Below are 24,215 nucleotides of genomic sequence, written 5' to 3'. Positions count from 1 at the left end.
TAAAATTTGTAATAGCCATATATGCTATTTGCGGACCTTCAAAGGACGTATATGTAAACGTGCCCTTTAGGGTTTTAAGTCCGAAGGAAGCCATACACGCTGTCGCCACTTGGTCAAGTCGATATGATGAGGTGTGACAGTTGAAGGAGCAGAAGCATTGGGGCTTCCATCGCATAGCTGCGTCTCGAGCATGGCCATGGCGGCGGCAGCCTCTGCTGCGGCAACGGTGGGCGCAAAGCCTTCCTTCTCTTGCCACGCCACTCACGCCCTCCTCATCTCCCGCCTCCGCCACGGGCTATCCTTCCCCAAGCGCATCTCTTCCTCTTGCCCAACCCTCGCTTCTCGCTCCGCCCCCAAACACCTCCCCCTCCGCCGCCCACCCCGCGCGACATCCGCCCCCGCCGAGACCGCTCCCGCCACCTTCCACGGCCCCTGCTACGTCCTCGGCGACAACATCGACACCGACCAGATCATCCCCGCGGAGTACCTCACCCTCGTCCCTTCCAACCCTGACGAGTACAAGAAGCTCGGCTCCTACGCCCTCGTCGGCCTCCCCTCCGCCGCCTACACCACCCCCTTCGTTGGCCCCGGCGCCACGCGCACGCGCTTTCCCGTCATCATTGCCGGCGCCAACTTCGGATGCGGCTCCTCCCGCGAGCACGCCCCCGTCGCCCTGGGCGCTGCCGGCGCCAGGGCCGTCGTCGCGGAGTCCTACGCCAGGATCTTCTTCCGGAACTCGGTGGCCACCGGCGAGGTCTACCCGGTGGAGTCCGAAGGGGTTGGGTTGTGGAAGGAGTGCACCACGGGGGACATCGTGACGGTTGAGCTCGGGGAGAATCTGCTGGTGAATCACACGACCGGGAAGGAGTACAAGTTGAAGCCGATTGGGGATGCCGGGCCGGTGATTGACGCTGGAGGGATCTTTGCTTACGCGCGGAAGACTGGTATGATTGCTTCGCCGTCAAATTAAAGGTATGAACTTTTTTCCTCATCATTTGAATCTTGGTCAGAAACTGTAGCCTTGCATGTGTTCGGCTTATCAATTGAATTGGGAAGGTGTTTGTTCATTGATAATATCATTAGGTTCAAGAAAACTGTTCCGAATATAAATCGATAAATCATGTCTCATCTACTGGCTTAAGGTGATATCACAGCAGAAGATATTGTGTTTAAAGCTTAATTAGACTGAGAGGATCACATGTTGGGTGATATCACATGTCGTATAGAATGGTTCCAATACATTTGTTTTAGAGGAGGATGCAACCATTCTTTTGTTTCTCAAGCTATTGCCTCAATTTTAGGGAAATCGAGTTTGGTGTCTTTCTACTTCTAAGAATTCCCTGGACATTATTAACTCTCACTGACTTTTGCCTAGCTTGTAGTCTTTAGCAGTACATCATGCAATAAATAGTCATGTCATCCAACTAGTTGACGTGAATCAATCTTATTCCACACGGACTTGACCTGTATATCCGATCAATGATTATAGATGGAGTAGTTGCATCCTTCTCTTCTCTTAGAAGTTATTGAGCATAAAGTCAATTAAACAGAGACTGATTTTTTAGCACTTTCAGCATATTAATTTTTGTGCATTTGGTCGTTTTTCCTTTTTGTTCCTTTCTTCGGTCAATTTCTTTTGGCTCCTATGATGAATCTTTGAGGAGATTGTCCCGTAAACTTGATTCCATTGCATTGCTGCTTGCGTTGATTGGTATAGGGTCATGTGGTGGAAGGTTCACTCAAATTGATCGGACTTGCTCAAGCATGATTGGGTCCAGAGGGTAAACACAATGGAATTCTCTTATCAAGCTAAATTCCAACTTGAATCCACTTCCAAGCTGGAACTCTCTCAGTTATGGATTTCAGGTTCATCCTATATACATTTGGTTATGATGAAGCTGGCGTAAATCCCACTGATGTGCACCCCTGCTATACATACGTAGGACCTTTGAGCTAGTGTCTGAGGCTCCTACTTTTATATATCATTTCTGCTGGGGAAATCTTTAGCTATTAGACTTAGGATTTAGGCATAGGATAATATCCCACAGAGATCTGATTTTTCTTAAATTATTTTTTTCTTCTTGTGCATCGGGAGAAAATTTGTTGGAGAATGTTATCTTTTTGGTTATTTGAGAAGAAGAATGTCTAATTCCTATTCTTTTTATGATTGTTTCCATATTTTGCACATGATGTTGTGGCTCCTCTTTCTCAAATCTGTCTTTTTGATTATTTGAGAAGAAGTGTATCTAATTCTTACGTTTTTCATGATTTTTCCTACATCTTGCACAATATCTTAAACCTCTTGTCACCAACTTTTGATTCATTTTCTTTTTTATTATTATTATTGGTGAGCTTGGCCTTACCCTTCTTATCTCTGATCTCCTGTATTTCCTTTATATCTCTTTTAGTTATCATAATTCTATCAGCAGCACTAACATAAGTTTTGAGTTTTAAAACTAAAATTCGACTTCTTTATAGTTGGCCTTGGCCCCCATTCAAATTATTTTGTCTTTCTAGATTCATCATTAGTCATATGAATAGCAAATCTAAAAAGTTCAATGAATTTAGCTTAATACTATCCAATTATCAAATTTTCTTGGATGAGATTTCACAACTCCATCTCTTTCTAATCTTTGATGCAATCAAGAAAGTACAATTCATTAAATTTTTTGAAGAATATTCTCCAAGTGATAAGACTCCTGCCTGACTTTGGAAATTCTTTTAGTCGTTCTCCACTTAATCTCTCCTTCCAATATAAAGGTAGCAAAAGAGACCTTCTGGTCATTAGAACAATTTAATACATAAAATATTTTCTCCATTGTATCATCCATTGTTTTGCTACCAATCGATTAGATTCGCCACTAAAACAGGGAGAATTTAACTTCTTAAATAATTCTATTCCCATCTCATTCTAATTTGGCACCTCAGCCCCAACATTTCTTTCTTGTTGAATATGTTGTTAGATGTTTGTGATATTTCTCGTTGATTGATGATATGTTTGTGAATCTACTATTATATTGATGATATGTCTGTCAGACTCTGTTACAATGTTTTTTAATAGGTTTATAATGTTTCTGGTCCTTTCATCAAAACCCTTAAGCTTATTCAAAAACATTATAATTGGGATAAATTGATTCAAAGCCTAATAGAAATCAACTTATATACAAAATAGGTTTCCAAACAATTAGTCTTATTACTTTAGGAACAAGAACAACCAAATAGAAATGTTTTTATGTCAATTTTGGGTAGGCTTATAGTGTTTTTGGCACCTCTACCAAACCGCTATAAGCTTATCCAAAGATACTATAATCAGATAGACTCAAAACCCCATAGAAATTAGCATATATGCAAAACAGGATTTCAAATAATTATCCTTATTGGTTTAGGAATAAGAACAATGTTTTTTAATAGACTTCAGTATTTTTGGCACCTCTACCAAAACATTATAAGCCTATTCAAAAAATATTATAATTGAAGCAAATTAACTCAAAATGTAACACAAATCAGCTCATATAAAATATATGGTTTGAAATATATATTTTTATTAGTTTGGATACAACAGCAAACAAATAGGAAGTCCTTCATGTCAGTCACAGCATTTTCTTTTTGTTTTTGAATAGGCTTATAATATTTTGAAAAACCTATGAGCCTATTCAAAAACATTGTAACTGAGGAATTGGACCAATTCATCGCATAGACTAGTTCATGGACGAGTCCATTAAAAAAGATAGCTGTTGTTGCATCAATAAAGAGTATTACGAGGATTATGTAGCGGTCCCTTGAGAAATATGAAAAAGGAGGGGCACCTTCCAAAAAAACCCGAAAGAGGGATTTCCTCGAGAATTCGCCCCGTGCGTCGATGGTTTATTTTTCCAAGTTTGATTGCAAGATTATATGAAGTATCCTATGTGTCAGTTAATCCAATTGTCTATTATGCTTACAGGGACGATCTTGCGGGTTATTGCAACTTTTGATCGATCAAGTACTCCTTTAGTTGTGTGATCAAAAATTTGCCTGTTCTACTTTCTCTTGGAAAGATCTATAAACATGGTGTAATAAAATCTGCTCCTTGTAACAGTTATGCGGATATTGTGATCAACAGACATTGCGCTGCCTCAATTTGATTCAACTTTTTGTTGCATGACATGGGTATTTCTGTCAAAGCATTAATGAAGTGCATGTCTGCAGGATATCATCACAACCTCTCTGTTCTCCATCTGAATGTTCTTTTAATTTCCTATGTTGGAGCTGTAAATTTAAGAGTCTCCGTCCTCCTTGCTGGGATGAAACAATCAAGTAATTGAGTGATGGTGCTTGGAATTACAGGCTGTGGACTCATATAGACTGCGATGAACTCCAATTGCCAGCATGTTGTGGCTCAGCTCACAGCGACAGATGTGCTTTGGACTTCGCTTGCGAGGATTAACCTGTCTTCCTCCTCCTCCCCTTGCCCTTTGATCTGCTGCAGCAATTCATCAAGCAGCTCGTATATGGACTGGCTCTGAGGGTGAACTCTGTCGCCCGATACGAACTCCCAAGCCCTGTGGCCAACCTCAACCACACTACATCCTGCCTCCCTCTTGCCCCCATGGTCCCTCACGGCTTCCTGCATCCTCTCCACGTCCCTCCATTTCTTCTTCCTTGCGTACAGATTCCTCATCACGACGTAGTTCCTCCAGTTGCCAGGCTCAACCGCACTTGCCCTCCGCATGGCTCTCTCGGCCCTCACCATATCCCCATGGCGCCCACAGGCAAAGAGCAAAGAGCTCAAGACTATCCCGTTAGGACCGCAGGGCATTTCTTCGAGCAGCGTCTCGGCTTCCCCGAGACGCCCACTTCGTCCCAGTAAGTCGACCATGCAGCCGTAGTGCTCGACCCTGCGCTCGACATGGAGTGCCTCCATCTCATTGAACCACCTCCGACCTTCCTCGACCAGCCCACCGTGGCTGCAAGCGGACAAAACCCCGATCATTGTCACCTCGTTCGGGCAGACCCCGGCTCGCCGCATCTCAGTGAACACAGCTAACGCCGCCTTCGCTCGACCATTCACGGCAAGCCCATTGATCATGGCGTTCCACGCGGCTGTATCCTTGATCGGCATGGCGTCGAAGACTCGTCTCGCCTCGCAGACATCCCCACATTTAGCATACATGTCGACTAGTGCGATAGAAACGGTGATCACCTGATCCAGGCCTTTTCTTCGAGCGTAGCTGTGGATCCACCTACCGAGATCAATCGCGCCCAGATCAGCTACTGCAGGGAGAACACTGACGAGGGTCACATTGTCGGGTTGAGGAAGGCAGCAAGTGGACTGCAGCTCCCGAAATAATTCCAGTGCCTGATGGGGCTGTCTGTTCTGGCAATGCCCACCAATCATCACGTTCCAGGAGTAGAGATTCTTCTCTGGCATTGCATCGAACAGTACGCTGGCTGCCTCCATGTCCCCGACCTTGCAATACCCTGAGATCAAGCTGGTCCAAGAAACGACGTTTCGATCACTCATCTCGTCGAACAGTCGCCTGGCGGAAGCCATGTGGCCTTTCTTCACGAAAACATCGATCATCGCATTGAAGGCTGCCGTGTCCTTCTCGGGCATCAACTGAAACAATTCCATGGCAGCACCTGCTTCGCCACCCCTTGCGTAACCGATGGCCATCGAGGTCCACGATGCCAGACTCTTCAGCGGCATATCATCAAACACCTTCCTCGCAGATGTCATGTCGCTGGTTTTTGCGTACATGTCGACCAATCCGGTGGACGAGAAGGCATGGCCGCAAAATCCCGTCTTGATAACGTGTGAGTGGAGTTGAGGCCCTTCTCTATGTTCCGATGGGTCGCCGGAGAGGGCGGCACAGGCCTTGAGGAGCAAGGGAAAGGTGTAGCCGTCGGGGGAGAAGGGAGGCTCGACAGGGGAAGGCGGGTGCCTCAACAGATCCCTGTAGAGGAAGATTGACTCGCGGAAGAGGCGATTGCGCACGAGGGCCCGGATGAAGGAACCGCAGAGGAAGGCGTCCTGGGAGGGGCGGCAGTCGAACAGGCGGCGGGCGTGGCGTAGGAGGGCGGCAGCGACGAGGGGAGAGGCGAGAGCGGCGAGGTCAGAGAAGGCGGAGATGAGGCGGGTGAAGAGTGAGAGGTTGGCGTGGAGGGTGCCGCGTCGGAGGAGGAAGGCTTGGATTTTGAGGAGCGTAGCGGCGGCGGCGGAGGAAGTGGCCACAGGTTGAGACGGGATTCGCTGGAGGAGGTAGAAGCAGTGTCTCTCTTCGGGAGTCCAAAGCTCTCCGATGCGTCCACCCGATCCCATAGCGGGGGTGTCGAGTAGCCATACCACCCGAGGGTGCAGCTTTTGTTTCTAACTTAGACACAGTTGCAGAATGAAGTCGGTGCAGGTCACCGTCGTCAATTGGACCCTCGAACATGCAGAAACCATCGTCATATGTACGCACATAAAACTACAAACTTGTCCTATTTAGTATCACAACAAGTCAGTTCAACGCCGCAGCGACATCTTACAATTCTGAGAGGTTTTATTCAACAGTACCAAAACTTAAAAGAACCTAATGGTACCACAGCGAATACAAGGGATCCAACTATGCTCAGAAAATGCATACAACCAAATAAATTTGCATTGTCTCCATCATCACAATATATGTGTGCATCAGCAATACCTCAGAAAACGACCGTTGATGAGAGACAAAATTGAATTTTAGCAACTAGCAAAAGCTGGTAAACTGCAATGGAGAATCCGACGAACCTAGCGTCAAGAATCCAATTGAGGCTATATGAAGTGCGCCAATTGGTCCCTGAGCTATTTGCTTTAAGTAGAAGAAGGCTTCTCGTTTTCACAGCCTTTCCGGTTGCACACGTTCCGGAATGGATAATTGAGATTGTTACATTTGTCACAAGTCCAGCTACCTTCTGGGGCATCTGATACATCCTTGCTGTATCGGTTTGGGGCCTAACCATGAACAGCGAAGAAGTTAGCACACGAAGGATCACAGAACAAAAGGACACCAATACGAATCAGTCCTTCAAAATGCACGACAAACAGCATGGTGACATGCTTAGCTGATGTACTCCACAAGCTCAGTTAGCTTCCCCAGCAGTAAAAGAATATGCAAAATGCAACTAGCAACTAGCAACTTTACCACTTTTCTCAGCCGTAGAAGTCATAATAGCTTTACGCCAAGATAGCCAACCATGCTAGATTCTTATCTCATTTATCACCACGGAAATCTTATTGTTCAAGTATTTCTTTACTCAGCTGACTAGCTAAACTTGAAACTCTTAGTCGGACATGAATGTTTAGTTCAGAAGTCATAGGATCGGGCAGGTATGGTTGTGTTAAATTCAGAACTTTGTGCTATGTAGGTTCACCAAGTACGAAATGTAATTCTCATATTACAGAAGGTATGGTTGATGAACCAATAAATCCCAAGCAAAGGCGAGCATGCGAGGCATGACACTATAACTCATTGCATTGTCTTAAAAACACTCAGCCAATAGTTGATATTCAAGAATATCAAAGAATTTGGGCATCAAATTGTCCTTAAACCTAGGAGTTCAAGGAACCACTTATTAATCATTACGCTGAAATTCTAGGTCAATCCTAGCCATTCAATCAACACAGTGGATAGCAACAGCCATTTTTATTTGCAAAAACTAAATCAATGACCACCATAGATGAATATCCGTACTTTTAGGGACACAATGTTTTAGAAAATAGTTCAACATAGAAATAAGGTAACAGGTGAAAATAGGATAAATGAAAAAGAAACAAAAGAAAAAGACAGAGACTTACAGTGGTAGGCTTAGGAGTTCCACATTTCTTCATGTTACAAGTTGTTCTGAAGGCAAAGTTAACATTCTCACATTGAGGACATATCCAATCACCCTCCAATAACCCATCAGGACCTACACAAAATCCAAATAAATGTTATGACTGATCAAGAAAGAACATTAGTTTCAACCAGAATATATTAGATTTAACCAAAAGATATATGACACAAAGTAAGACCCCTTAAAAACTACTAGTTTGAAAGAATCCCTCTATAAAATAAGCAAGATCATTAGAAATACTAGCAAATGACAGTTGCCATAAACTAACCAATAGAAAAAACTTAAAAATAACCACAAAAAGCCATTTGTCATAAATTTCCCTAATCATCATTAGAATGTAATATACAGAAGATAGCCAAGAAGAACAGCAATGGTTTAAAAGATAATTAGAGAGAGGTTACTTTTTCTTCTCATTGAATGGAACACTTTCATGTAAAAGGTGGGCTTCCTACACTCAGTAATCTTCACTTAATTCAATTCTGATTCTCCACGGATGCATTCTTTTTCTCACCTATGCTGTTCAACTATAGTACCATACTAGTGAATAGGATATACCATTTCCCATGATATCCTGTCATTCCAATGCTAAGTACGCCTAGCAGTTTCCACTATGATGAACCGAGTAAGGTTCTCACTAGATTTGAGAATAGACTAATTTCGTAATTCAACGATGTGCTGCAACACTAGGCTTATTTCTTCCAATATGCTTAACTGAACACTAGAATGAACCAACATTGAATAAGAAGCAGTATTAAATAGATTTATGAAAGTTTCTTCTATGTATCTAATCAAGTGGATTATGATTTTGTTTTATATATACTGATCCTAGACATGGACAACTATACTTGACATGTGGCATCTTATCATTTTACATCGCAGTTCATTCAGCAAGCAACAAAAGCGACAAAAATATATGATAATCGCATTCCATTATGATCTTTCTATGAAATAACCAATTTAGATGCTATCATCGATCAATGAAATTTATTACTTCAGAATGCCCAATAATCCAAGTATTTGAAGAAGATATTAGTTTTACCATTTTTTGATGAATTATAAAATTGCTTAAACAAAAGGTACTACATCTTCGCATCCAGCTTATATGAATGGGCAAATTTTAATATACTAGATGGATGTGCTTTCTATGATACCATTACAAGAAACCATATATTTTGAAATTGCAGTGGTCAAACATGTTGTTCAAAGCTTAGCTGCAATCACTACAGGGCATAATGTTCATTTATAGTTTATGCATTGGACTAATGATAATTTGAGACTTAAAAGAGAAGTCAGCATGAATCTTTAAAAAAACAAATTCTAAAAAGATCACACTGAAAATAATGAATTTACCTCCACGACGTTTACGTGAAGTACTATTATCAAACAGCTCTCTAGATGCTGGACCTGATGTCTTTACAATCCAAGTTTGGGAATCATTAGTCAAACAACAGAAATATTCAGAAGCCTAAAATAATATACTTTGAGAAATTAAAGTGTACCGGCATTGGAGATCCTTCGTACCCATAGCCATATCTGTCCATGATAGGACCAGGGCCACCATATCCATCCATGACAGTACCAGGGCCACCATATCCATCCATGACAGGACCAGGGCCATAACCATAAACTGCAGCATCCATAAATGGAAAAGAAAATCACTTGTGTGCATGCAACATATGTCAAACACGGAAAAAATTTCACATCAACATGATGACGACAACAACAATAACAAAACGCGATAGCATGAAAAATTTCCTGAATGTATACAAAGCAAAAGAGCATGCACTCATAATAGGAAACAGAGGATCATCCATACATATGCACACTCAAGGGAGAAAGAGAGAGAACCTCCTAGAGGTCTTGATGGACCATATGGAGAGAGAAGACTGTATGGGCCAGGAGCACCACTGGGTGGTCCATAACCATACTGCATCCGATGAAGTGTAAAGGAGGAAGGATAGCCACTCAACATTCCAAGTCGCATGGGTGGTGGACCCCCGACATCACCATAATAACTAGGCCCTGGATGATCAAAAGTACCATGGACAGGCGTTGTTCTAGTTATCTGCAAAGCAATAAAATAAGTCACAAAAACTACTCAAATCTCTAATAAAAACAAAACAAGAATGTGTCATACAGGAAGATCAAGTTAAATCTTGAAGTGTGATGTGTTTAAACACATCCATATAATTTGAAGTATATTCCACAAAAGAATCTTCTCGTCAAGACAGATAGGAACTGAAGAAAATAATGTGGCAAGAATTTTATGTCAAAGTTGCACAAATGCAGCAGAGTGAATCCATTTACTGTTACTTTGTTTCCCAATATAAAATGCTTCACAATTCATGACACAGTACAGTAATTGCAAGCAAATAACTCTCTAGTCCAGAACCTGCTCTTACTTGAATATGATACAATGCAAATTGTATAAGATTTCGCCATCAAATGATTATATGGGCTCTTTAATCAGATGCCACATTCAATCTACTAAGAATGTTGCATCAGGAATATTCTTATTTCTTTCATCAAGTCACAGCAATCATGGTAAGGGAACCATGATCATGGTATATAGAAATCATAATCATGTATATCTGTAACAGTCCCATCAATAGAACATATCAAACTGAATAGGCAGCTAAAACAAGCATTGTACTGATCCTTATGACAGAACTAAACTAAGCTCACTGGACTGGGACTGGCAGATGGCCGGGCAGCACCACAACTTCCACGATTGCATGCTGTCCTAAAACTGAAGTTCACATTTCCACATTGAGGGCAAGTCCAATCTCCATCACGCCTAAAACCTTTAAAAAATTCCAAAAGAATATTCAGACTTAGTATTAATACATAAATTATTGCATAACGAGATGAAATATGATGCCTTCTTCAACTGCAAGCTGAAGACAGATCCTAAACTACCTACATATGTAGAAGTCCCAGAAGCATCCCAGAAAAAGAATAAGAAAGAAGACTATAGAATATAGATAAAGTATCTGCATTCAGTAAAACATAGAGTAGCAAGAGAAAGACAATTGAGATTCTGCAAGTATAACATGGAAAAATACAAGACAATCAACTGTGACAGAGACCATAGAAAACAGAAATTTCAAAAGGAAATAGCAGCACTACAACTATAGCACTTGATTTATCAAAATAATAGCCACAGAGGTATGAGAGGAGAAAGGTAATTGTTTTGTTTGTTCTTCCATACATGATATAACAAACACCCACACGATTATCAGGACATAAAGAAAACAAGTTAAACAGGACATACGATAAAAAACACAAAATAAATGAAGAGCAAAAAGGAAACCTCTTTGAATGACACATTGTCGATTGGGGAGACATTGTTCAACAGTTTGAACCTAGGACATACGAGTCACAATATAATATTTTCTTGCTAAACCATAAATTACAAACATCCAGCCGTTGAAGTATGTTTCTCTTGAAAAGTACTGTTAAAAGCATCGTTGATATGCAGGATTTATTGTCTGTTGTGGATAACAAAAAATTTTAGTCCTACCAGTGTAGTCAAAAGCACTAAGCGCCACAAGGCACCACGGTCCCAAAATGCTTGAGGCTAGGCACTCGTCCGAGTGAAGCGAGACGCTCCCGAATATTATAATTTAAAAATTATATATCCTGATTAATAAAAATAAACAGCTGCTTTTAATTAATAGAAACAGGGCTGCTCAAGCTCTATTAGAGTTCCCAAGTCAACTAAACCTAGAAGGCAGCCGCTGTTCTCACAAACTTAGACAAACAGCAAAGCAGGCAGCTGTTCTCACAAACTTGAACAAAAATAATCAACTTTGATTTATCTAAAAATTGAAACATAACCATAAAAATTGACAAACAACAAAGAAGGAAGCGGTGAACGGGGAAGGGGAAAGAGCGAATGGGGAATGGGGGAACTACAACGAGGCCTATGGAGGCAAGGGGGAGAGACGGGGAACCCAGGTGAGCCTTGGACCACAGTTGAGTGAAGTCGCCTGCCCAGCCCAATAGGCGAGCGCTCGGGCCTCATTTCACCTCACCTCACCTGGGCGCCTGGTGACATCACAAAGTCCTTACATGACTCACTCGAAAGCTATATTGTCCATATAGAAATTATAAATTGAGTGTTAGCTATTTATCCTTTTTCAGATGTTACAAAACTTGCAACAGTTAAACCAAACACTCTTAGCCATGTTGCAAACTATTAAGAGACACTGACTTCGACAATAACTCCAAGAGTATGAGAAGCCTTTTTCTTGCACCACAGTCTACAACCGAGGACAGGAATCTCAGGACAAATTCTGTGCCACCGCACCTCAAAGTTTGCAGCAACATGGTTTACCTACAAGCAGTTTCGTACAACCTCAAATTCAATGGATGATCGAAAAATGGTTTCACACCATGCCATCATGAGATATTCCATTATTGACTGTAGAAATTTGCCATAGAAATAATTAACTTTCTCCATTTCCAACCAAGAAAAGCATAAACTTACAATATTCACATGAGCCAACCAGATGATTTGACAAACCTAATACTTTATATCATTTAGTTACCATCCTTTCTTATCCCTAGCCAAAAGAAGGACTAGCTCTGATGCTATTGGTTAATGGCTGCGTGCCAACTGCCAACTAGGTTAGGATTTCAAGGCCTAGTCTTAGAGTTTTCCTATAATTAAGTCCAGTTTCTATAAGGTTAAAATTTAGATGTTCCATGTGCTCACATTGTACAATTTATTTTTGGTCCAAAAGAACCTGCTCTTATTTCATTAAATGGTTTTCATCCATGTTTTATAAGGTTAAAAAGCATATTCTTAGTTGTCTAGCTTTTTGATAATTCTTAGTTATAAATTCGTTGCTCTTAGTCACTTGTTCTAATTTAGCTCACCTTTAATCACTTATTTCTAAGGACACAGTGAATCATGCTGAAAACATTATCCCCTTTTCAACCTTACTTGGACATCAAGCAAGCATAATTCTAGCGGCGATACCTCCACCCTTCTTTTGAAAAGCCAACAAACAAATATGCATAATGATGTGCAATATTTGACAGTACCATTTTCAAAAACGTAAACCAATAGAAAAAAACATGGTAGCAAGAACTCCACCAAGCCAACAGCCATACCAACATCAGACACAAACCAAGAGTAACAACAACAACAATTGCCTTGATTAAAACCCTACCCTCGCTGCGGGGCCTTTTGGATCGTACTGAGCCTCGATCATCCATCTGAACAAGAAACAACGAGGAGAACCAATCACCACCACGACAAACAGATTTCTTAGCCAGAACAAGAATCAAGAGATCAAAGAACGGAATCGAAACCCTAATGCCCGACTGTCCGATCAGAACCCAATGGATATGGTATGAACTCCAGAGCGAGAGGGAAAGGGAGAGGGAAAACGGAGATCACCTTGGTGGAAGACATGAGACGAAGGGGGAGGAGCGGAAGGCACGCTGTAAGGGAAAGCGCCGGCTTCGAGCAGGGCGGTGACTCGCGGATGCCGAAAGGGTGAGTCCAGTGCAGGGCGGTCGAGTTATCTTATGATCTCTTGATCGAGTTTGATCGAGGCTTGCACACTTAGCCAACCAACCAAAAGTATCTACTTGGCTCGGCCGGGGGTTTAACCTGCCACGCGTCGTTACCTAATTAAATTAAAAATAAATTATATGTATATATATATGTATATGTATATATATATATGTATATATATAGATATATGCATATATATACATATATACATATATATATATATATATATATATATATATATATATATACATATATGTATCTATATATACATATATATATCTATATATACATATATGTATATATATATACATATATGTATATATATATATATATATATATATATATATATATATATATCTATCTATCTATCTATCTATCTATCTATATACATATATATATATAAATATATATATATATATATATAATTATCTTATGATCTCTTGATCGTGTTTGATCGAGGCTTGCACACTTAGCCAACCAACCAAAAGTATCTACTTGGCTCGGGCGAGGGTTTTGATGAGGGAAATAATGGCGACAAGACGGGCTGACGTCACCTGTCCCATCACACCTCAGCACCTGATCAAACTGACCAACACGTTGACTGAGGCGCCATTAATACCAGCCTGGCCCCTGTCAAAACTCAAGTCTAACACGTTGATCGAGACACATTAATGCCGACCTGCCCCCTGCAAGTGGGCAGCTTAGGAAGCAGATTGCTTCCCTATAAATACCCTCTTGCTCATTAGAAGAGGGGGGACGGAGAGGGAAAAAAACTCCCACTTCGGAGGACACACTCACACTCCACACTTGGAAGGAGGCATCTCTTCCTCCAAAACCCCCTCCACATCGCTAACTTAGCCGTCGGAGGGGTCGGGCCGAGCGCCTCGGCCCGACCTTTGTGCAAGTACCAGACGGTCGACTCTTCAGGTGTTGTGGCCGACCTGCCGACCCGAGCTGTGCCGACCTGCCAACCCGAGCTGCCGCCGACCTGTCGCCGACCCGAGCTGCGGTCGACCTACGGACCCGACGTCCCGACCCGAACCGCCACGCACAGCCGCCGGGAGACCTCGAGGAGCGCCCCTCACGGAGATCACTGCATTCCGGACCCGAACCAAGCCGCATCGGCCCCGAGGCCACGGCTTAAACAGATGCTGTCCGCATCAGGTTTAACCTGCCACGCGTCGTAACCTAATTAAATTAAAAATAAATTATATGTATATATATAGATATATGCATATGTATATATATTTATATATACATATATATATACAGCAAGCAGCCTCGCTGCCTCGGCCACTCGGCCTCATGCGCAGCAAGTAGCACGCTGCCTTGCTGCCTCGCTGCCTTATTGCCTTGCTGCCTCGCTGCCTCGGCTCCTCGGCCTCGTCCGCAGCCAGCAAGCAGCCTCGCTGCCTCGGCCACTCGGCCTCGTGCGCAGCCAGCAAGCAGCCTCGCTGCCTTGGCCACTCGGCCTCAGGCGCAGCCAACACGCTGCTACCTCAGCCTCATGCACAGCAAGCACTACGCTGCCTCGGCCCCATGCGCGGCCACCCCACGTCAGCTCTTCGGCTGACGGCACAACATGCTACCTCGACCCCATGCGCGGCCAGCCCGCGTCAGCTGCTCGGCTGACGGTGCAGCCCGCTGCCTTGACCCTTCGGCCCCATACCGGCTGCATGCCTCAACTGCTCGGCCGACGGCGCAACCTGCTGCCTCGGTCCCAAGCGCGCGGCCAACCCGCGAGGGCTTCGACCCCACGCGCGCAGCCATCACGCTGCCTCGGCCCCTCGGCCTCATGCGCAGCAACGCGCTGCAGCCAATACGCTGCCTCGGCCCCTCAGCACCGTGCGCAGCCAACGCTGCCTCGACCCCTCGGTCACACGCGCACGGCCAGCCCGACCGCGTCGGCACCCCGCGCGCGAACAGCCAGCGCAGCTTGCTGCCTCGGCCCCATGCGCGGCCACCCCACGTTAGCTCTTCGGCTGACGGCACAACATGCTACCTCGACCCCATGCGCGGCCAGCCCGCGTCAGCTGCTCGGCTGACGGTGCAGCCCGCTGCCTTGACCCTTCGGCCCCATACCGGCCGCATGCCTCAGCTGCTCGGCCGACGGCGCAACCTGCTGCCTCGGTCCCAAGCGCGCGGCCAACCCGCGAGGGCTTCGGCCCCACGCGCGCAGCCATCACGCTGCCTCGGCCCCTCGGCCTCATGCGCAGCAACGCGCTACAGCCAAAACGCTACCTCGGCCCCTCAGTACCGTGCGCAGCCAACGCTGCCTCGACCCCTCGGTCACACGCGCACGGCCAGCCCGACCGCGTCGGCACCCCGCGCGCGAACAGCCAGCGCAGCTTGCTACCGCGGCCCCATGCGCAGCCAACACGCTGCAGCCATCACGCTGCCTCGGCCCCTCGGCCTCATGCGCAACCAACACGCTACAGCCATCACGCTGCCTCGGCCCCTCCGCCTCATGCGCAGCCAACACGCCGCAGCCATCACGCTGCCTCGGCCCCTCGGCCTCATGCGCAGCCAACACGCCGCAGCCATCATGCTGCCTCGGCCCCTCGGCCTCATGCGCAGCAACGCGCTGCAGCCAATACGCTGCCTCGGCCCCTCAGCACCGTGCGCAGCCAGCGCTGCCTCGACCCCTCGGTCACACGCGCACGGCCAGCCCGACCGCGTCGGCACCCCGCGCGCGAACAGCCAGCGCAGCTTGCTGCCGCGGCCCCGTGCGCAGCCAACACGCTGCCTCGACCCCTCGGGCCCATGCTCAGCTCCTCGGCTGACGGCGCGACTTCCTGCCTCGGCCCCATGCGCGGTCGTCCGCCTCAGCTGCTCGGCTGACGGTGCAGCCCGCTGCCTCGGCCCCTTGGCCTCATGCGCAGCCAACACGCTGCAGCCATCACGCTGCCTCGGCCCCTCGGCCTTATGCGCAGCCAACACGCTGCAGCCATCATGCTGCCTCGGCCCCTCGGCCTCATGCGCAGCCAACACGCCGCAGCCATCACGCTGCCTCGGCCCCTCGGCCTCATGCGCAGCAACGCGCTGCAGCCAATACGCTGCCTCGGCCCCTCAGCACCGTGCGCAGCCAGCGCTGCCTCGACCCCTCGGTCACGCGCGCACGGCCAGCACGGTCTGCCCGCCTGCGCCGAGCACCTCGGCCACACGCGCACGGCCAGCACGGTCTACCCGCCTGCGCCGAGAACCTCGGCCACTCGGCCCCATGCGCGGCCAGCCTGCGTCAGTTTCTCGGCTCCTCGGCCACGCGCGCACGGCCAGCACGGTCTACCCGCCTGCGCCGAGCACCTCGGCCACTCGGCCCCATGCGCGGCCAGCCTGCGTCAGCTTCTCGGCTCCTCAGCCACGCGCGCACGGCCAGCACGGTCTACCCGCCTGCGCCGAGCACCTCGGCCACGCGCGCACGGCCAGCACGGTCTGCCCGCCTGCGCCGAGCACCTCGGCCACTCGGCCCCATGCGCGGCCAGCCCGCGTCAACTTCTCGGCTCCTCGGCCACGCGCGCAACCCCCCGCATCTCGGCACCACGCGCGTAACCACCCCGCGCGTCTCGGCACCTTGACCCCGCGGCACCACGCGCGTAACCACCCCGCGCGCCGGCTCAGTTCATAGCCCGAGTCGCTCCAGTTCGACCACCGACTTGCGACTCGCCGGCTCAGTTCATATCACAAGTCGCTCCAGTTCAGTTCCCGACTTGCGACTCGTCGATCCAGTCATATAACGAGTCGCTCCAGTTCGGCCTCCGACTTGCGACTCGTCGATCCAATCATATCACGAGTCACTCCAGTTCAATTCCCGACTTACGACTCGTCGATCCAGTCATATAACGAGTCGCTCCAGTTCGGCCTCCGACTTGCGACTCGTCAATCCAATCATATCACGAGTCGCTCCAGTTCAGCCTCCGACTTGCGACTCGTCGATCCAATCATATCACGAGTCACTCCAGTTCAGTTCCTGACTTACGACTTGTCGATCCAGTCATATAACGAGTCGCTCCAATTCGGCCTCCGACTTGCGACTCGTCGATCCAATCATATCACGAGTCACTCCAGTTCAGTTCCCGACTTACGACTCGTCGATCCGCTCATTACGAGTCGCTCCAGTTCGGCCTCCGACTTGCGACTCGTCGATCCAGTCATATCACGAGTCACTCCAGTTCAGTTCCCGACTTACGACTCGTCGATTCGCTCATTACGAGTCGCTCCAGTTCAGTTCCCGACATACGACTCGTCGATCCGCTCATTACGAGTCGCTCCAGTTCAATCTCCGACTTACGACTCGTCGATCCGCTCATTACGAGTAGCTCCAGCTCAGTTCCCGACTTACGACTCGTCGATCCGCTCATTACGAGTCGCTCCAGTTCGGCCTGCGACTTGCGACTCGTCGATTCGCTCATTACGAGTCGCTCCAGTTCAGTTCCCGACTTACGACTCGTCGATCCGCTCATTACGAGTCGCTCCAGTTCGGCCTCCGACTTGCGACTCGTCGATCCAGTCATATCACGAGTCACTCCAGTTCAGTTCCCGACTTACGACTCGTCGATTCGCTCATTACGAGTCGCTCCAGTTCAGTTCCCGACTTACAACTCGTCGATCCGCTCATTACGAGTCGCTCCAGTTCGATCTCCGACTTACGACTCGTCGATCCGCTCACTACGAGTAGCTCCAGCTCAGTTCCCGACTTACGACTCGTCTATCCGCTCATTACGAGTCGCTCCAGTTTGGCCTGCGACTTGCGACTCGTCGATCCAGTCATATCACGAGTCACTCCAGTTCAGTTCCCGACTTACGACTCGTCGATTCGCTCATTACGAGTCGCTCCAGTTCAGTTCCCGACTTACGACTCGTCGATCCGCTCATTACGAGTCGCTCCAGTTCGGCCTCCGACTTGCGACTCGTCGATCCAGTCATATCACGAGTCACTCCAGTTCAGTTCCCGACTTACGACTCGTCGATTCGCTCATTACGAGTCACTCCAGTTCAGTTCCCGACTTACGAGTCGTCGATCCGCTCATTACGAGTCGCTCCAGTTCGATCTCCGACTTACGACTCGTCGATCCGCTCATTACGAGTAGCCCCAGTTCAGTTCCCAACTTACGACTCGTCGATCCGCTCATTACGAGTCGCTCCAGTTCGATCTCCGACTTACGACTCGTCGATCCGCTCATTACGAGTAGCTCCAGTTCAGTTCCCGACTTACGACTCGTCGATCCGCTCATTACGAGTCGCTCCAGTTCGATCTCCGACTCGCAACTCGTCGGCCCAACCTGCCCAACAGCCTTATGCTCCTCAGCTCCATTCTCCCCAAAATTGCGTCCGCACGGCCAGCCCACTTGAAGACAGAAGCCATGCATCGGGCTCCCCTTGCGTGACAACCGACACATAGCTCCTTTCGGGGGGGGGGGAATATGATGAGGGAAATAATGGCGACAAGACTGGCTGACATCACCTGTCCCATCACGCCTCAGCACCTGGTAAAACTGGCCAACACGTTGACCGAGGCAGCATTAATACCAGCCTGCCCCCCTGCCAAAACTCAAGTCTAACACGTTGACCGAGGCACATTAATGCCGACCTGCCCCCTGCAAGTGGGCAGCTTAGGAAGCAGATTGCTTCCCTATAAATACCCTCTTGCTCATTAGAAGAGGGGGGACGGAGAGGGAAAAAACTCCCACTTCGAAGGACACACTCACACTCTACACTTGGAAGGAGGCATCTCTTCCTCCAAAACCCCCTCCACATCGCTAACTTAGCCGTCGGAGGGGTCGGGCCGAGCGCCTCGGCCCGACCTTTGTGCAGGTACCAGACGGTCGACTCTTCAGGTGCTGTGGCCGACCTGCCGACCCGAGCTGTGCCGACCTGCCAACCCGAGCTGCCGCCGACCCGAGCTGCGATCGACCTGCGGACCCGACGTCCCGACCCGAACCGCCACGCACGGCCGCCGGGAGACCTCGAGGAGCGCCCCCCACGGAGATCACTGCATTCCGGACCCGAACCAAGCCGCATCGGCCCCGAGGCCACGGCTTAAACAGATGCTGTCCGCATCAGGTTTAACCTGCCACGCGTCGTAACCTAATTAAATTAAAAATAAATTATATGTATATATATAGATATATGCATATGTATATATATTTATATATACATATATATATACATATGTATGTATATATATATACATATGTATATATATATATATATACATACATATGTATATATATATATATATCTATTTATCTATATATATATATGTATATATATATATATATATATATATATATATATATATATATATAATTTCAAAGATATATTGACGAAAATGCTTTAGGTGCTCCTATGACTTCATCTAAAGAAATAAGTGGAGAATATATAAGAAATTTGGATTTATGGATTTGAATTAATGTAGAAGAGAAATTCATCCATAATATTAAATTATTATCATATAATTTTTCAATGATTTGAGTTTTTTTTGCCGCTTAAATCTTATGTCAATTATCTTAAATTTATATTTGATTATTGATTTTTTTTAGCATCAAAGTAATAAAGCAACTAATTAGCTAACTATCGTCAAATCATCTAAATTTAACAACTTTAGAGATGAGACTGACCTTCCTAACTTCGTTTGCCTAAGAGATTTTGAACCATTAGAGACATTGGTGACGGCGGTGGCGTGATGGTTGACTTCAGATTTAACCGCCCACCAGAGATCGTTGGCGGATGAAAGACTCGAAGACATTTGACTCTGACGACGTGATGCTCGCAAGCACAAGCATTAATGTCCAATAGTCAAAACAAAACCAAAGATTGCAAGCATCTCAGCACTCATTTCTTTCATCATTTTCCTTAGACCATCGACACAGCCTTTTCATCTTCTCGCTCACTATTTCTGATCTCATTCCCTCAGTTTGCAACAATTTCATCGTCTCCCGTCTTCTTCTTCTTCGCCGAACGAGGCCTGGTCTGTTGACCATTGTTAGTGTAAACACCCTTTTTCTATTTAGTGTAAATACCCTTTTTCTTAGCCGTGACCCGGGAGGTCGTCTCGGCTCGTTCGGGGGTCCGAATGGCGGGGATCTCCCTGGGGCGGTACTCGTCTCCACCGGGGTGGTCGGGTGCGGCCTCGGACTCGGGGCGATGCGGCGACTCTTCCCGAGCGGGGATCGCCGGCACGTCCCGGTCGGGAGACCTCGGCTTGATACCTGCACAATGGTCGAGTGCGGCCTCGGACTCGGGGCGATGCGGCGACTCTTCCCGAGCGGGGATCGCCTGTGCGTCCCGGTCGGGAGACCTCGGCTTGATACCTGCACAATGGTCGGGTGCGCTCGACCCGACCCCTCCGACGATCAAGTTAGAGAGATGCGGTGGCGGTTGTTTTTGGGGGGAATTTAGCCTTACCTCTCCCTTCTGGCTTGGGGACGTTTATAGGGGAACTCGGCATCCTCGGCTGCGCCATCCCGTCGGTCGGGGCCGTATCTCTGATGGCGTCCGACATCGCTGAGGACCTTGCGTATGGGAACGGGGGATCGCAGGGTATGGGCGAGCTTCAACCGCTACCCACTTCTGTCTCGTCCTACTGTGCTGGGTCAACTGAAGGGGCTGCGGGCTCCGTGAGGCTAACGTCCGGACGCAGACTGTTGCCCTCGTTGCTCTCCCTGGGGCGCCGCGCCTGTCCACGTGCAGGGGAAGTCGCCGAGGGTGGGGTTTACCATTTTTTGCCATATCATATCCCCCCCCCAAAGGAAGCCATGACTCGGCATCGGACGGTGGGGATTCGAGGCATGGCTTTTGATCGGTAAGCGACGGTTCTTTTCGCGGGTCGCGACTGGGACTCATGTTCGGGGCGAGCAGGCCGCGCTGCGTAGGTGCTTTGGTCGGGGAGCACGTCTCGGGCGGGCTGGCCGCGCCGAGGAGGTGGTCTCGGGGAGCATGCGGCCGAGGAGCACGTCTCGGGCGGGCTGGCCGCGCCGAGGAGGTGGTCTCGGGAAACACGCGGCCGAGGAGCACGTCTCGGGCGGTCTGGCCGCGCCGAGGAGGTGGTCTCGGGAAACAGGTGGCCGAGGAGCACGTCTCGGGCGGGCTGGCCGCGCCGAGGAGGTGGTCTCGGGGAGCATGCGGCCGAGGAGCACGTCTCGGGCGGGCTGGCCGCGCCGAGGAGGTGGTCTCGGGAAACATGCGGCCGAGGAGCACGTCTCGGGCGGGCTGGCCGCGCCGAGGAGGTGGTCTCGGGAAACATGAGGCAAGATCGTCGTTCTTTTTAGGCGTCGAGAAGTCGTAGTGGCCGTTCTCTACGTCGTTTCTTGCAGCGGCTTTGGGTCCGCATTTATGATGGGGTGTCCGTTGGTCTCCCCTGATGCGAGCGGGTGTGCGGATGAGCTGTCGGCCGCTAGGGGGAGGCGAAGGGACGTCTCTTTCGGCGGGTTTTTCCTTACATAAATGGCGTGTCCTGCCCGTTTTGTGACTTCTGCTGCTGAGTCTTGGGCCTCGTCGTTTCTTTCTGCCATCGCTCCTTCTCCTCTCCCACGCTACCATCCCACAGTCGCTCCCTCGTCGTCCCTCTTGTTCGTTCCAAAAGCCGGTAAGGAATGTCCTTCTCACCTGTCTCTTCGCCTTCGTCCCTCGACAGAGTCCGGGAGAGCATGCCTCCGTCTTCCCCGGACGAGGAGGCGGCGCGAGCCCTTGAGGCGCTAATGTGGCCGCACGACCTCGACTCGGTGGTGAGCGGGTCGTCGCTGGAAAAGCTCCGGGAGCGTTACTACATCCCGGAGGAGTTTGTCCTGGTTGCCCCTGATCCGGGGCAGCGGTCATACGACCCGATCCCCTGAGGTTTTGCGCTGACCCAAGATGCCCTAGAGGCTGGGTTGCGCCTTCCCCTTCACCCCCTTATTGTTTCCTGCCTATCTCTCTGGCGGATTTCGCCTTCCCAGGTGACGCCTAACTCATGGCGGTACCTGGTAGCGTTCATGGGGGAGTGTTACTACGCTAACATCACCCCTACCCGAAACCTCTTTCTTTCATGTTTCCGCCTTCTCAAGGGGCCGGGGGGCTATTTCGTATCGGCCCGGGCTGGCTTTCGCGTCGGGGGAGCCCCTTCGAGCAATAAAGGGTGGAAGGGGCGGTTTTTTTACATCAGCTGGCCGAGGGATTGGGGCTTTGGGGTTCGGTGGGCGGTGAGGGTGATAGATAACACCGTCCCGGATTTGAACGACGAGGAGTGTCGGGATTTGAAGAGGCTTCGGGCAATCCTTCCCGGCTCTCAGGCCATCCGAGCTATGACCGAGGAGTGGCTAGCCGAGGCGGGTCTTAGCCCGGCTTTCGGGGGTATGTTTATAGAGGGTGTTCTCCACGTTTTATTTGTTTCCACAGTTTGTGACGGTTTCGCCTGTCTTCTCCGCAGGAATGAAGCTCCTGTCCCTCCGTGGTGGTCGCTCTTCGTCGGCTTCTTCCCCGCGCCAGTCCGCTGCTTCCCCTCCGCGTTCCCCAGCCGACCCGTTGCCCGGTTCGGCGGGTGCCCCACTGGAGATCCCCGAGGGACGTCGGTCAAAGAAGGCGAGGACGACGGGTCCGGGGAAAACCAAGGCGGGGACCACTCCTCCAAAGATCGTGGGTGCCAAGCGGACCACTCGGGAGGAGGCGCCTTCCCGATTTGAAGGGCCCAGCCAGGGGGCGGCCGGGAAGAGGGCGAACCTGCCCACGGTGGATGATCTGTGCGGGCTACGCGTGGGGGCCGACGAGCCCCTATGGGCAGCGGTGATGGGCGAGCTTCCAACAGGGGAGGCTTCCGACCCGCTGGTCGCCCGATGGAAGGGGCTGTCCCGAGGGGACCAAGTATGGGCCGGGGGAGATCCCTCGGCCGCCTTCCTTCGAGGCGTGCTCCACCCCGACCTGGCCCGGGACCTGTACACCCTGCCCTCGGAGACCATGCTCAGCAAGGCGGGGAGGTTTCTGACATTGGTAAGCATTTTGCTGACTCCGGGCATCCCTGTGACTGTGCGCTGACCCTTATTTTCTTGTGGCAGGGCCTCCATTATTCGACGGCGCTGATGGACCGAGTGCGCGATGCTGGCCAGATAATCTGGGACTTCAGCGAGCGCAACTCCGAGTTGTGTCGTCGGCTGGAGGAGATTCGGGCTGGGTCGGGCCCCTAGGCGGTAGCGGCTGCGGAAAAACGCGCGACCTGTTCCGAGGAAGAAGTGGCGCGTTTACGAGCAGAGCTCGAGCGGTCGGGCGATTCGGTCAAGGAGCTCCAGGAGTTCCTTCGTTTGGATCGGGCCGAGCTCCGCCGGTCGAAGTCAGAGGCGCTTGGTCTCTCCAAGAGGGCGGAGAAGGCCGAGGCTGAAGCCCGCGCTGCTTCCGAGGCGTTGGCTGAGGAGGTTCGCCTCCGCCCGTCAAAGGACAAGGAGGCGATCGAAGCTTACAAAAAGTCCGAGAACTTTGAGCTCGGACTGACCCGAATGGGGCGAGTATCCTACGAGTATGGATACAGGATCGCCCTGGGTCGCTTCGGTTCGTGCCCTCCCGGCTCCGAGGTGGAAAGGGATCCGTTCGCCTCTCACCCCGTGGACCTGGAGGTGGACATGCCGGAGGACGTGCCGTTCGACGACCGCCCGAAGACCCCGGGAGAGGAGTGAGGGTCGTTTTTGTATGTCGGGAACGAGGGTGTGAGGGTTTTGTGCATGGGTTTTGGCTTCTGTATCCCCTCCTTTTTAATAAGACGATCTTTTCCTCCGATTTTCTGTGTTTGCGTATTGTCTATTTCTTCAGACGAAATATTTCCTAAGGTTCTGTATGTTCCAAGTCCGGGGCACGGGGTCGCCATCCATTGTTGCGAGCTTGAATGTCC

At 49.1% G+C, this 24,215-nt stretch overlaps 3 protein-coding genes across 4 annotated transcripts; 1 reads left to right on the top strand and 2 right to left on the bottom strand.

Annotated features, from left to right (window-relative positions):
* Window positions 1-90: 90 nt before the first annotated feature.
* Window positions 91-4,141, top strand: LOC103975597 (3-isopropylmalate dehydratase small subunit 1). The gene is made up of 2 exons (XM_009390643.3): window positions 91-972; window positions 3,944-4,141. Exon 1 carries the CDS (start codon window positions 191-193, stop codon window positions 968-970), a length of 780 nt encoding a protein of 259 aa, XP_009388918.2. The 5' UTR covers window positions 91-190; the 3' UTR covers window positions 971-972; window positions 3,944-4,141.
* LOC135635509 (pentatricopeptide repeat-containing protein At2g44880-like) lies at window positions 4,090-6,437 on the bottom strand. Its single transcript, XM_065146619.1, has one exon. The coding sequence runs from the start codon at window positions 6,299-6,301 to the stop codon at window positions 4,379-4,381; it is 1,923 nt and encodes a 640-aa protein (XP_065002691.1). The 5' UTR covers window positions 6,302-6,437; the 3' UTR covers window positions 4,090-4,378.
* Window positions 6,438-6,504: 67 nt separating this feature from the next.
* Window positions 6,505-13,389, bottom strand: LOC135635510 (ranBP2-type zinc finger protein At1g67325-like). 2 transcript variants are annotated; one of them, XM_065146620.1, is made up of 8 exons: window positions 13,247-13,389; window positions 13,017-13,062; window positions 10,513-10,640; window positions 9,685-9,901; window positions 9,336-9,463; window positions 9,187-9,247; window positions 7,799-7,911; window positions 6,505-6,955 (listed from the first exon to the last, which is right to left on the bottom strand). In XM_065146620.1, the coding sequence occupies exons 1-8, from the start codon at window positions 13,259-13,261 to the stop codon at window positions 6,815-6,817; spliced, it is 849 nt and encodes a 282-aa protein (XP_065002692.1). In that variant the 5' UTR covers window positions 13,262-13,389; the 3' UTR covers window positions 6,505-6,814. The 2 variants fall into 2 exon arrangements, with proteins under 2 accessions (XP_065002692.1, XP_065002693.1); XM_065146621.1 differs by having other exon boundaries at window positions 10,522-10,640.
* Between the last annotated feature and the right edge of the window lie 10,826 nt (window positions 13,390-24,215).

The sequence above is a fragment of the Musa acuminata genome, chromosome BXJ3-4 (genome assembly GCF_036884655.1).
Source record: "Musa acuminata AAA Group cultivar baxijiao chromosome BXJ3-4, Cavendish_Baxijiao_AAA, whole genome shotgun sequence".
NCBI lineage: Eukaryota > Viridiplantae > Streptophyta > Magnoliopsida > Zingiberales > Musaceae > Musa > Musa acuminata.
This window is presented reverse-complemented; position numbering and strand designations above follow the sequence as displayed.